At 42.6% G+C, this 13664-nt stretch overlaps 1 protein-coding gene across 2 annotated transcripts in view; it reads left to right on the forward strand.

Annotated features, from left to right (window-relative positions):
- The window catches only part of SLC7A6 (solute carrier family 7 member 6), a 52139-nt gene extending 44131 nt beyond the window's left edge, over positions 1-8008 (forward strand). For both annotated transcript variants that reach the window (XM_073659308.1, XM_073659309.1), the window contains exons 7-10: positions 1822-1918; positions 3690-3839; positions 5354-5537; positions 6279-8008. In XM_073659308.1, coding sequence (XP_073515409.1) covers positions 1822-1918; positions 3690-3839; positions 5354-5537; positions 6279-6382 — 535 coding nt within the window. In that variant the 3' untranslated portion in view covers positions 6383-8008. The remainder of the gene's footprint in view (positions 1-1821; positions 1919-3689; positions 3840-5353; positions 5538-6278) is intronic.
- The last annotated feature ends 5656 nt before the right edge of the window (positions 8009-13664 follow it).

Here is a 13664-nt window from a genome sequence, read left to right on the forward strand (position 1 = left end):
AGGCAGATGGCATTCCCTGCACTGCCACAAATCTTGTTGCTTTGGATTTACAGTCAGTACATTATTTATTGGAGAATTCTTATTTAAAGGGAGTTTGTCACCCCCAAACTCCACTTTAGCTACTCATACAGTCCTATAGGGGACTTAGCCCCTATAAAACTCATACCTGCTATATAGATTTCCCTTTAATTGCACAGAAAAATATTTTTGCCTATATAAATCGGGGCTTATTGGTGCATCCTTGGCATGGCCTTGGGGCACTTTTCTGCTCCCTCGATCCACATTCTCTGTACCTCCTCTAAGATTACCAAGAGGAAGCTCTATCTGCTTAAATCCCAAGCCATGACACCGCAGGAGCCGAGCGCGCACTGTGGTGGTCAGAAGTATAACTGATCATACATCCTTCATGATGGATATGTTACAGCTAACTGAAAGGTTTAAAGGGAATGTGTCATCAGGTATTTGCTATGGAATCTGAGAGCAGCATGAGACCTTGATTCTAACGATGTATCACTGACTGGACTTCTCAGTGTAGGTTTGATAGAATCCCTGTTTTTTTCTTTGTTGATGCAGCAGAGCTAAGACTTCTATGCTGTGTATAACCCCTCTAATACACCAGACTGAAAGCTTCCTGTGTACACTCACCCCTATCGGCAAGATGCTAATCAATGGTGAGGGCGGGGATATGCAAATTAGCCTGACTTGCCTGCACGTGAGATGTAGTCCAGCAGTGATCATCTCCTGATGATAAAATACTGATTGTACTAAAACTACAGCACACAGCCTATTAAGTGAAACATCCCTGGAATCAGGCTATCAGCTCCTGCCTTATGCTGCTCTCAGATTAAATAGCAAAAAAACTGGTGACAGATTTTTATGAAATGAACATATACATTTTTCTTACTAGATACCATGAGAGGTGGTGAGTTCATCTTCAATGGAAGTCTTCAAACAGAGGCTGGACAGACATCTGTCTGAGATGGTTTTGTGAATCCTGCATTGAGCAGGGGGTTGGACGCAAGGACCCCGGAGGTCCCCTCCTACTCTAACATTCTATGATGATAAATTAGGCCCTATCGTGATAATGACCTGATTGGTGAGAAGTGTCACTCTATGATGAGACTCGGTGGCCAATGTGAAAATGGCAAGATTTTGTGTTAACTTTTAATAGATATAGAAAACTATAAAAACAAAAAAAACCTTTCCACAAATTGTCTCAAATACATTTGGTTAAAGCAGATCTGACACCAAATGTCGAAAGATAAACGGAGTACGTTTTATTGGATAGATTTCCTTGATTTGAGGAGGCTGGTGTACTTAATTTAAAAAATGCATGTTATAATGGTTGTACAGTGCTTTTTAAAAAGTTTCCCACTTAACCAATGCCGTTCCAGTGATTGCTGCGCTAGATCTCTTGCATGATAATTGCAGCATCGCTCACATGATATAACAATGTCATCTGAGCGCTGGGAGTAACAGCACTGACAGTGCTGGTAGGGTGATGATTATAAGATTTTTTATTTAAGACAATGGACTACAGCATTTAATAAGGGGTTGTCCAAGTAGTTGGACTCCTAAAATGCTCATTTTAATTTCAGGCTTGTACTGTTATTCTGACATGGATTTTCAAAGCTAGTACACCAGCCTTAATGGGTCTAAGAATTTTATTTATTAATGTATGTAGTGTACATTGTGAAATTTGGTGACCAATCACCCTGATTTAATCAGTAGTTTATGTTCTGAAGAATAATTCTCTTTGAAAGGGCCAAAATGAAGGTTTGGAAATGTAATAGTGAAATCTCTCCTTTTTCCTGTCTGCAGCCTGTTCTTTGTTGGCGCGAGGGAAGGACATCTCCCTGACATGCTGTGCTTGATACACCTGGAAAGGTTCACACCGGTGTCTGCGCTCCTGTTCAATGTAAGACATGCTTGTGATTCCAGCTGGACGGTCACTGCCAGAATTCAGCTTCTCAAAGTCTCTCTATAGATTTATAAAGGTGCAATCTTGGGGATTTGGAGTAAGAAGGGAAAGCACATTTGGGGGGTCCCATTAGTAAGGACATACTAAACTGTTGTGGGGAGTAAGTCCTTGTTGCAGCCTTCTTGCCCTTTCCTCATTGGCACCTGGGCATGGGGCACGCTTCAGGATGCCTGCTCTGTACTGTGGGGCACACTACTGAACAATGCAATCTGGTGGGGAAACACATGGCAGAAAATCTTAATAAGTCACTCACACTGTGGGAACTGAAAAGCCTTGTGCAAACTCGATGGTTTGGGGTTTTTGCCCTCCTCTGGATCAACTTTAGCAATTACAGAACTAACAGGTCGAACTTGATGGACGCAAGTCTTTATTCGGCTTTACAAACTATGTTACTATGTTTGTGCCCTGGTAAATGTCATCATTAATATAAATATTACCTGGAAGAGCATTGTTATGCAGTTATATCAGAATACTGCTGTGATTTGTATTATCGATTTAGGTATAATAACTGTATATGGTTTCTCAGCAGTTATAGTGAGACTCCAAACCCATCTTGCAGCTTTCCCAGGTTCTACCACATGTACAGTATATTGGGAAATCCACAGAGCTTGCCTCTCACGCCTGTAATGGGGGCGCGTTTTATCCACCAAATTACAGCTGTGGTGATCGGCCGCAGGTTTGTATCCTAGGGATCTAGGACGCTGACAGATCCTAAAATGCCCCCACATTATTGCTGTGTGAATGAGGGCATAGTGAAGCCTGACGTGGCAGCTGACTATGCACATCTTCTTAACAGTTGTGGCCAAATTGATGTCCTCTGTTGGCTTGTTTCAGGCAAGTGTTTCCCCACTTTCTTCTTACTGCCATTTTATATGCAATATGAGCAGAAACAAATCTACAGCACCCAGAGGGGAGACTCTCGTATGGCTCTTCCCGACCTGCATCCTCCGGCTCGCTGTGAATGGAGGTGGCTGCACATCTGTTTGTATCTCCATTCACTTCTATGGAAGTCCTAAAGATAGCTGAGCAAGAAATAAATGGAGATGCCTTATGCTGATTATGTCCTGAGTGCTCCCCTGCAGTGACAAGCGGCCTAGCACCTCCCCTTTAGCTTTGATTGACGTCTGTAAAGCGCCCCTAGGTCTCTGTATTTGTCTCATGCAAGTTCCATATGTTCCTGAAGCTGCACTTGTGCAGTATGTTAATGATACTTTGGCCACCGGAGGGAGAGTACTGAGCCTGCTCCAGAACATTGTAGAATGCAATCACCAAGGGGGATGTACAGACGTCCGTCAGATCAAGGGGCCGCGTTTTCTGCTCAAAGACAGATCCTTCTTGTGACCTTGTTTTCGTGGAGCATCAAAGTTAATGAGAAGTACCAATCCATTGCTGTCATTGCTTTCCTGACTAAAGCTGATGACTGACTCCCTCCAGTCCCAGGAGATTGCAGGAAGCGTCCTTTCCTCTGTGGCGGCCTGTTAGCAGGATGCTGTTTGTAGGCTACAGGCGACTGTAACTTGCTGACAGTGAAGCCGACAAACGTGTTGGTCACTTGCTGTGCTGATGGAAATAAAAGATATTTTCATGTTTTCTTTTTGTGATCATGCTCAAAAAAAGCCGCATTAGGCTGCACAATATCGAAGCACATTGGGTTAATGTGATGTGGAGTTCTCCTTACTCCTCACCGCTTCTTTCTTCTCCTCCACAGTGTGCTGCTACCCTCGTCTACCTGTCTGTGAAAGATGTCTTCCAGCTTATAAATTATTACAGCTTCAGTTACTGGCTGTTTGTTGGATTATCTATTGCTGGACAGATCTATCTACGCTGGAAGGATCCGGACAGGCATAGACCTGTGAAGGTCAGTGCACTGCTAATATTGCCACCGTACCCCAGGGAAGAGGCAAATAATGGGGGCAGAGAGCCGACTGTATACACTGTGCTGGAGGAACCAGCAAAAGCCCCCCCCGGTAGTCTGGTGTCCTATGAGCCTGTTAATTAAAGGGAAATTGTCAATAAAAAAGAGACATTGGTTAAATCAGGCTTTTGTGGTAAATATACATTGTGTGTGTGTGTAATTTTTTTTTTTTTAAATGTTGCCATTTTTTTATATCACAATCTTTATTAAAGAAGTTGTCCACTACTTTTACATTGATGCCCTATCCATAAGATAGGGTATCAATGTATGATCAGCCGGGGTCCCGCATGCGGCACCCCTGCCGATCAGCTGGGCGGGAAGTGCTCACCTGCGGGGTCCCGCCGTCAAGTGGTAGTGGCCGCCGCGGTGTACTGCACATCTGCCTCCCATTCAATTGAATTCATCATTCCATGCACCGCCCCCGTGACTGAAAGCTGGCGGCTGCCGGGAGAAAATAGGTTAATTTTCTCTCGGCAGCTGCACTTCCAGTAAGGCAGCCGGACACCATTGCAGCGGTGTTTATCTGCATAGCAACCCTATATCTGCAGGTAAATAGCGCTTTCCAAAGTGACAGGTTCCCTTTAACACACACATCTGATCTAAACAGGTCATTTTCTAATGACCCATTCCACTTAAAGATGTTTTCTGCGAAGATGTGTACAGAATTGAAAGGTATCGTGCTCATGTTCTGTATATTAGACAGATAGAGTTCTAGTACGCCGCAGTTTTCCTTTGTTTCGTCTGGACAGGCACTCCAGCTGAGCACCACAGCAAATTATGCTAAAACACACAGCACTGTTTCTTATTACGCCCATACACCTAGTGAGGGACACTGATTACCTGCAAAAGCTATGCAAACATGAACAAGCACTTTTAAAATAGTGCTGAATTGTTGCATTTGCTACATGTCTTGGGAGTTTCTGGTTTGGCTTCTTATCCCATTAGATGTGTGTTTCTGGGTGTTTGCCCCTCATCAGTGCAAAACAGAATGTCTGATTTGGCTGGGTGAGAGGCTTCGGACAGGGGGCATAAGAGGTAACATTTCTACTTTGTAGAGTGTCAAGTCGGCATATGATTAATGTCCATGCAATTCTCAGGTAATTTACAAATGCAAAAATTTTCTGCAGAAAGGAAGAGGACAGGAACTCTAGTCTGTGCTGTGGGCTACTCTAAACTAAGCTCCCAACTTGTCCTGCTATTCTTCAATGTTCGCATTACAGGATTTTATGGTAGCACTGACCCCCAGGTGGTTCATACTGGGGGTTAGCAGCAAAAAATGCGAATAAAGTGTAGTATAGTCATTTTCTTCTGAAACGGAAGATATGCTTTATAGACCCGGCGGCTAGAGTATACATTACCTTGAGATATCGCTTTCCTAGTTGCATCTATAGATGCGTCTTGTAGATTTGTCCTACTAGATGTGAAGGGTTAATGGGTGGTTTGTTCTCTGTTTTCAGCTCAGCCTGTTTTATCCGATTGTGTTCTGCCTGTGTACATTGTTCCTGATCTGTGTGCCACTGTACAGCGACACTGTGAACTCGCTCATTGGGATTGGCATTGCTCTTTCTGGTGTCCCAGTTTACCTAATGGGAGTCTACTTACCCGAATCCAAAAGGCCGCCCTGCATCGGCAAATTATTCGGTAAGGAAATAATTCGGTTTCACTTACAATTTAAGAAACTTTAGATTTGTTTCTAGTCTTAAAAAGTATCTGTGATCAGATAAAACGTGGCCAGTTTTCCCTCTTATTTTATTTCAGATGCTTCCTTGGGTGTGTAAACTTATTTATTTTTTTTATCCGTCCAATTTTTTTTTTCTTTTTTAGCGGTATTGGTCTCTTTTATTTAGTGTTCTTTTTTATGGCCATTACAAAGGGGTGTGGCTCACATGATCTCTGGGGCGTGTCTTTAGGCTGCTTTGCATTACCGAGCCACGCCCCCTTTGTAAAGACCATAAAAACTAGCAGTAACAGAGATTCAGCTGACTGGTTGCATTTAAACCTTTAAAAAATTTGTGCTTAAATGCTATTGTGCGTTTCTTCATCTATGCTGTTGCCAGTGAAAGTGTTTAAAGGGAACCTGTTATTGATGCTAAACCACGGGCAGCATGAGTCCGAGCCTGACTGTACAGCTCTTCCCTGGTGATGACACTGCTCACCCATGCTTGTACATACAAGACCTGTCGATCACCTGGAGGGGCGCTGATCTCCATACTGTGCTTCCTCTGGAACGCTTTATACATCCGTGGCTGCGATCGTGCATTCAGGCTTTGATCCATGCTGCCCGTGGTTTGGGCACCACAACTTGTCACAGGACCCCATTTTAATTGTCCCTTTCTGTAAAGTAACAAGTAGAACACTTTTTTTTTTTTATTTCCATCTCAGCTTTTCTTACAAAGTGGACCCAGCTGATCTTCAATTGTGTTGTGACGGAGATAGATCCTGTCGAGGAGAAAAAGCCAGTGGAGATATCAAAGCAACCTCTATGATGAAGTGATTGAGACACAGCATCATTCGGAGTGGAACTGGAAGGAAATCTGTGCAATTTCACGTGTATTATTGACTTTCAAAATTGTGATCTATGGGAATAAGGTTCTGGGCCCCATTCACATGGATGTATCTTGGTCAGTATTTATAAGCCAAAACACAGAGGTGAAAAAAATTAATAAACTTTTTTTTTTCTCGTTCAACAAGTACTGATGAAAAATACTGACCAAAATATACACGTGTGGTTTAGGCCTAAGGGTTCATTCAGACGCCAGTGATTTTTCTAGTACGCAAAAATCTGTCTGAGTTTCATCAGATGAAGGGAAAAACTATTGTTTCTCAAGCTTTTTTTTTATCAAACATTACAGATATGTATGGCATCCAAGTGCTGTCCAATTATTATTTTTTTTTTTAATAGACCCATACATTGCATTTGTGAAAATCGGACATGTCTGCATGATTTTGTGTGGACCACTTGATCTGGAAAAACACACTTGCATATGAACTCCCCCATAGATTATAAGAGGTCCCTGAAAAATATAGATAGAACTTGTATGAGGAAAAACTGACGTCTAAATGAGGCCTTAGGCGCTAAAAGACGGTCACAATGATCTAGTACGGTGGTGCCAGCACCGCTCACCAATGAGTATATGCACTCCATTTTGTGTTCCCAAAAGCAGAATCCCAGATGAGGTGCACTGCTGACCTCAGGCGCTTCCCTTCAGGTTATCTTCCTACAGCTTTATAAAGGATAAAACCATTATTATTTAAAAAAAAAAAAATCTATTACTTCCATGATGAAGGTATCAAACAAATGGTAGAAAATGCAGCTACTATTTAGAGTTTGTGAATGGTGACCTAAGCAGAGCTCCGGCCTTCTCTTACATAAAAATCATGTCTAACTGAATTGGGCTTCTCTTTATTATAATAAGGGAATTCCCATTTTGTATTGCTATAAGTAAGTGTTTCTTCACTGGTACTCACATTTGGGCAGAACAAGGAGTTCGGAGACCCACTAATACATCACCTTTTTCTATTGAAACCAGTAGGGAAGTGACTAAAATTGCACGTGGCTTCTCCATGAAAGCCCTTGGGCCGTGCAGAAGACATGACAACTGCTTGCTTGGCCCTTTCTGTAACTGCCTTGGATTGTAATTGAGGAAGAGCAGCGCAGTACCCTCTCCTTGACGTTCCTGCACATGGCAGCTCTAGAATTTCTCAGCCTAATGCTAGTTGTCCACACCTCATTTCTAGAGTAGTTGCATATGAAGTGCCAGAAAACGCTCCAGGAACTTTGATTTTTTTTTTTTTTTATTAAGCTACTGTGCTTCTGCTGCAGTCAGATTTTTCACCACTTGTTTTGGAGTGCCTTTAAAGACAGGTTTAACAAAAACAAGTAAAACTATTCAACAAGATCTATAGATGGTTTTATAGGGAGTAAAGCAAAATTGTAATATGAAATGTGTATGTCTCAGTGCACACTGCGTCTGCCGATGGCCTACAGCATACATAAAAAAGCTTTTCCCTATGTATGATGCAGCCATTCACCAGACTGCGGCCAATATACAGTACAGACCAAAATTTTGGACACACCTTCTCATTTTAAAGATTTTTCTGTATTTTCATGACTATGAAAATTGTACATTCACACTGAAGGCATCAAAACTATGAATTAATACATATGGAATTATATAGTTAACAAAAAAGTGTGAAACAGCTGAAAATATGTCTTATATTCTAGGTTCTTCAAAGTAGCCACCTTTTGCTTTGATGACTGCTTTGCACACTCCTGGCATTCTCTTGATGAGCTTCAAGAGGTAGTCACCGGAAATGGTCTTCCAACAATCTTGAAGGAGTTCCCAGAGATGCTTAGCACTTGTTGGCCCTTTTGCCTTCACTCTGCGGTCCAGCTCACCCCAAACCATCTTGATTGGGTTCAGGTCTTGTGACTGTGGAGGCCAGGTCATCTGGCGTAGCACCCCATCACTCTCCTTGGTCAAATAGCCCTTACACAGCCTGGAGGTGTGTTTGGGGTCATTGTCCTGTTGAAAAATAAATGATGGTCCAACTAAACGCAAACCGGATGGAATAGCATGCCACTGCAAGATGCTGTGGTAGCCATGCTGGTTCAGTATGCCTTCAATTTTGAATAAATCCCCAACAGTGTCATCAGCAAAGTACCATCACACCTCTTCCTCCATGCTTCACGGTGGGAACCAGGCATGTACAGTCCATCCGTTCACCTTTTCTGCGTCGCACAAAGACACGGTGGTTGGAACCAAAGATCTCAAATATGGACTCCTCAGACCAAAGCACAGATTTCCACTGGTCTAATGTCCATTCCTTGTGTTCTTTAGCCCAAACAAGTCTCTTCTGCTTGTTGCCTGTCCTTAGCAGTGGTTTCCTAGCAGCTATTTTACCATGAAGGCCTGCTGCACAAAGTCTCCTCTTAACAGTGGTTGAAGAGATGTGTCTGCTGCTAGAACTCTGTGTGGCATTGACCTGGTCTCTAATCTGAGTTGCTGTTAACCTGCGATTTCTGAGGCTGGTGACTTGGATAAACTTATCCTCAGAAGCAGAGGTAACTCTTTGTCTTCCTTACCTGGGGCGGTCCTCATGTGAGCCAGTTTCTTTATAGCGCTTGATGGTTTTTGCAACTGCACTTGGGGACACTTTCAAAGTTTGCCCAATTTTTTGCACTGACTGACTTTCATTTTTTAAAGTAATGATGGCCACTCGTTTTTCTTTACTTAGCTGCTTTTTACTTGCCATAATACAAATTCTAACAGTCTATTCAGTAGGACTATCAGCTGTGTATCCACCAGACTTCTGCACAACACAACTGATGGTCCCAACCCCATTTATAAGGCAAGAAATCCCACTTATTAAACCTGACAGGGCACACCTGTGAAGTGAAAACCATTTCCGGTGACTACCTCTTGAAGCTCATCAAGAGAATGCCAAGAGTGTGCAAAGCAGTCATCAAAGCAAAAGGTGGCTACTTTGAAGAACCTAGAATAAGACATATTTTCAGTTGTTTCACACTTTTTTGTTAAGTATATAATTCCACATGTGTTAATTCATAGTTTTGATGCCTTCAGTGTGAATGTACAATTTTCATAGTCATGAAAATACAGAAAAATCTTTAAATGAGAAGGCATGTCCAAACTTTTGGTCTGTACTGTAGGTTCTTTTGTCCTCCAACTGTCTGGTATGGGATTGCCCTTTCCTATACAGAGAGCTACTGCATACTATGCAGTATGTGTTTTTTTTTTTTGTTTTACACAAAGGGTCACAATGGTGGATGAATGCCTCGGCATCTAACCTGGCTGTGACACCTTGCATTCTTGCATAACTCCAGTTGAAGAACAACTCCCTGGATGGATGCTATTCAAACTGCAGTTACTTGTCATATTGGCTTTAACTTCTCTTGTTAAAGGGGGACTCAATTTATGAAATTGCGATCATTAGACCGTACGACAATAAGGAAGTTTGCAACAAACTTGCTTTTTTTCTACATGCTGATATTTTCCTGCAGTTAGAGCTTTTATCTTGCATCTTGCACATCTCATTTCCAAAGTGGTCAGGCCACCTGAGCTGAGCCAACTGTGTGTAGTAGTTACATTCTAGGCTGAGGAGTTGAAAGGGTTATCCAGGACTTGGCTCATTTTTCTCTATGGGGCTAAGAATTTACGGAACGCTCCTGCTGGCAGTTCTGTTGTTTCTGGTGATGTCACGTTCTGCTCTGTCGACAGGGGCATCACTGCTGATGTCATGCAGATTCAGAGCCAAATCCTTGCTGCCTAACTGCATGGAGCCAGCTGTCAATCAGCATGACATAGATGGCTATGCCCCATCGACTGAGCAAACCGGAAAAGAAAGAGCTGCTCTGCTGACAAAGGTCAAAGGAAGCAGCAGAAATGTGGTCCAGAGCGGTCCATGACTGCTCTGAGCTGGCAGAGATCGGTGTGGGTCAGAACAGGCACAAAGTTAACAATGGAGAAAATAAGCAACGTCCCAGATAACCCTTTCATTCCTAACATCTCAGCCACCTACAGTTGGGTCCAGAAATACTTAGACAGTAACACAAGTTTTAGCTGTTTACCAAAACATATTTAAGATAGTTATATAATAAATATGGGTGTAAAGTGTAGAATCTCAGCTTTAATTTGAGGGTATTCACATCCTAATTGGAGTAAAGGATTAAGAATTATAGCTCTTTAATATGGAGCTGCCACTTTTTAAAGGGACCAAAAGAAATTGGACAATTATCTCAAAAGCTCTTTAATGGACTGCATGGGCTCTTCCCTTGTTAGTCTATCAATTAAGCAGGTTAAAGGTCTGGAGCTGATTCCAGGTGTGGTATGTGCATTTGGAAGTGGTTGCTGTGAACACACAACATTGCGGTCAAAGGAGCTCTCCGTGGAAGAGAAACAGACCATCATAGGGCTGAAAGAAAATAAGAAATCTATCAAAGAGATAGCAGAAATGTTAGGAGTGGACAATTTAACAGTCTGGTACATTCTGCAAAAAAAAAAAAAAAAAATGCACCAGTGAGTTTGGGAACTCAAAAAGGCCTGGATGTCCACCGAAGACAACAGTGGACAATCATTCCCATGGTGAAGAAAAACTCCTTCAAAACATCCACCCAAGTGAAGAACACTCTCAAGGAAGTAGGTGTTTCCATATACAAGTCTACAGTAAAGAGAAGACTTGACAGGAGCAAATACAGAGGAGTAACCACAAGGTGCAAACCATTAAGTCTTAAAAATAGAAAGGCCAGATTAGACTTTGCCAAAAACATTTAAAGACGCCAGACAAGTTCTGGAAAAGCATTCTTTATTCTTTGGACAGATAAAACGATCTACCTGTACAAAAAGATGGGAATAAGAAAGTATGGAAAAGGCTTGGAACCGCTCATGAGCCAAAGCCTACTACATCTTCTGTAACACATCGTGATGGTATGGGCATGCATGGCTTCCAATAGCACTGGGTCACTAGTGTTAATATTGATGAGGTGTCTGAAGACAGAAGCAGCCGGATGATTTCTGAAGTGTACTGGGTGATACTTTCTGCTCAGATTCAACCAAATGCAGCAAGTGTCATTGGATGGTGCTTCATAGTACAGTCGGAAAATGAGGCAAAACTTTTTTTAAAGCAAAGAAGTGAAATATTCTGCAATGGCTGAGTCAATCACCAGTTCCCAACCCCATCGAGCAGCATTTCACATACTTAAGACAAAAGGTAAGGCAGAAAGACCCACAAACAAGCAACAATTGAAGTCAGCTGCAGTAAAGGCCTAGCAGAGCATCATAAAGGTAGAAACCCAGTGTTTGCAGTCTGGAAGCCATGGATGTCACCAGTCATTGCCCATAAAGGAGTCTCTACATTAACATTTTATTTACGGTAAAGTTAATTTGTCCAATTACTTTTGAGCCCCTGAAATGAAGAGGCTTTGTAGAAAAATGGATGCTATTCCTAAACGTTTCACAGGATATTTTTGTTCAACCCTTTTAATTAAACCTGTAAGTCTACACTTCCATTGCATCATTTTAAATAATAAATGGTGTCATACAGAGCTGAAACCGCAAAGATTCATTACTGTCCAAAAACTGACCCAACTATCTCCGCATATTAATTTCTATACACCAGTTAGCTGCTCGCCCCCTCTAAGTTCCTGAGCGATATTGGTCCTGTGTAATCACACCTCAAGCTCCAGCCCCCCACTTTTTTTTTGATTGACAGCTCCACTATTTTGAGCTGTCAAGGGCAGCGATGGATGCATAGAAAACAAGTAGGTGGGAAGATGCACTTAAATGTTTGACCAAGCCGAGGTGCACCGAGCAACTGCACTTGGCTTGAACAGAATTCTACGCTGACAGACTCCCTTTAAAGCCCAGAATCCATCAATAAAATGCCTGGGGCTGACATCTATAACATACAGAAAGTTTTTTGTAACTGATAGTATACCCTAAAGAGCTTGTTTAGTTGGTTTATAGCAGGTGATGAACCAGGGACCTTTGTATTGCTGTTTCATTACCTGCCATGGCTTTGTAAATGGTGGTGGAGCCTTCATTTTGGCAGGGCTTACTACCCACCATGTGGCTACAGCAGTCGGCACAGGTGTGAGCACTATACCATTCACTTCTGTGGGAGGATGTTGCGCTGACTGACCTCCTTTTTGTCAGCATCTGGCTTCTTGAGGTAACCACAAAACCATGGTCGACTGCCTAACTCCACAAGACGCTGGCGTAAAGGAAGTCAGAGCAGAAAGTGCCTCCATTTGCTTGATTAAAGTCAATGGCTCCATCAGCATTTCTGCCCAAATCCTGTTTTCTAGAGTTGGATGCCCCGCCAGCAACACACTGACATGAGTTATAAACTCGGCAGATCTGCAAAGTATTCACATTTTTCTGATACTTCACATTTCTTGGTGTCAGATATTGGGCCACATGCAGTCTTCCTTTCTTTTTGTGCCTTTGCACCTTTATTAGAGTAGGGGTGCACATCCAGGGTCTCGCTGTCCATTCTGTACAGCCTCATACCATGGCTCCAGCCATAGAAACCAGTCTGTCTTGATGGAACAAATGGTTGCCTCCTAATGTAGACCATGCCACTTTGATGTTACCTGTTATTAGTAAACCTAATGGCTTATATTCAGGTCAGTCAGTGTTAAGCTAGTCTCTGGAAATGTTTTAAGGAATAATAATTGCCGGTGCAATTGTTGGGATCCTCATCCATAAACAAAGGGGTGGCGGTCTGCTGCGCCCCTAGACTTGTACCGTGTTGTGTACACAAGATACGTGCTGCTTATTATAGTTGTCTGGTAGAGGCAGAACTGCAATCCTGAAATACCAATACTGGGAGTTGTGCTTTCACAACAGACCGGGAGTAATTTGAGAATCAATTCTCAGGACCACATCAGTAATTGATGGCTGCTGGATGGGAGCCCTTAGAGCCACCTCTGATTGCCTGAAATCTTCTTCTCATTAGCCGGCCTGGTGTGATATTTTCATTGCGATGTGAAGCACATGTGATGTCAAGCCTGGACAGCTAATGAGGTAAGAGGCAGTTCTCAGGACCCCCGTTGAGTGGCTAGAGAACATGGATGGGCCAAGCCCTACCAATAGACCTGCACCACCTGCAAGAGGAGTCACAGGTTACCGACAACTGGTATATATGGTGTGAGTTGTCTCTGATGCCAGTCTTCCTTGCAAGCAAGCAAAAGATTCTACCTCCTATATATTCCCGAAATCCTCTGCTAGGCCATTACATTACTGCATA

Source organism: Phyllobates terribilis, unplaced genomic scaffold (genome assembly GCF_046119375.1).
Source record: "Phyllobates terribilis strain yellow unplaced genomic scaffold, ASM4611937v1 Scaffold_13__5_contigs__length_258822181, whole genome shotgun sequence".
Lineage (NCBI taxonomy): Eukaryota > Metazoa > Chordata > Amphibia > Anura > Dendrobatidae > Phyllobates > Phyllobates terribilis.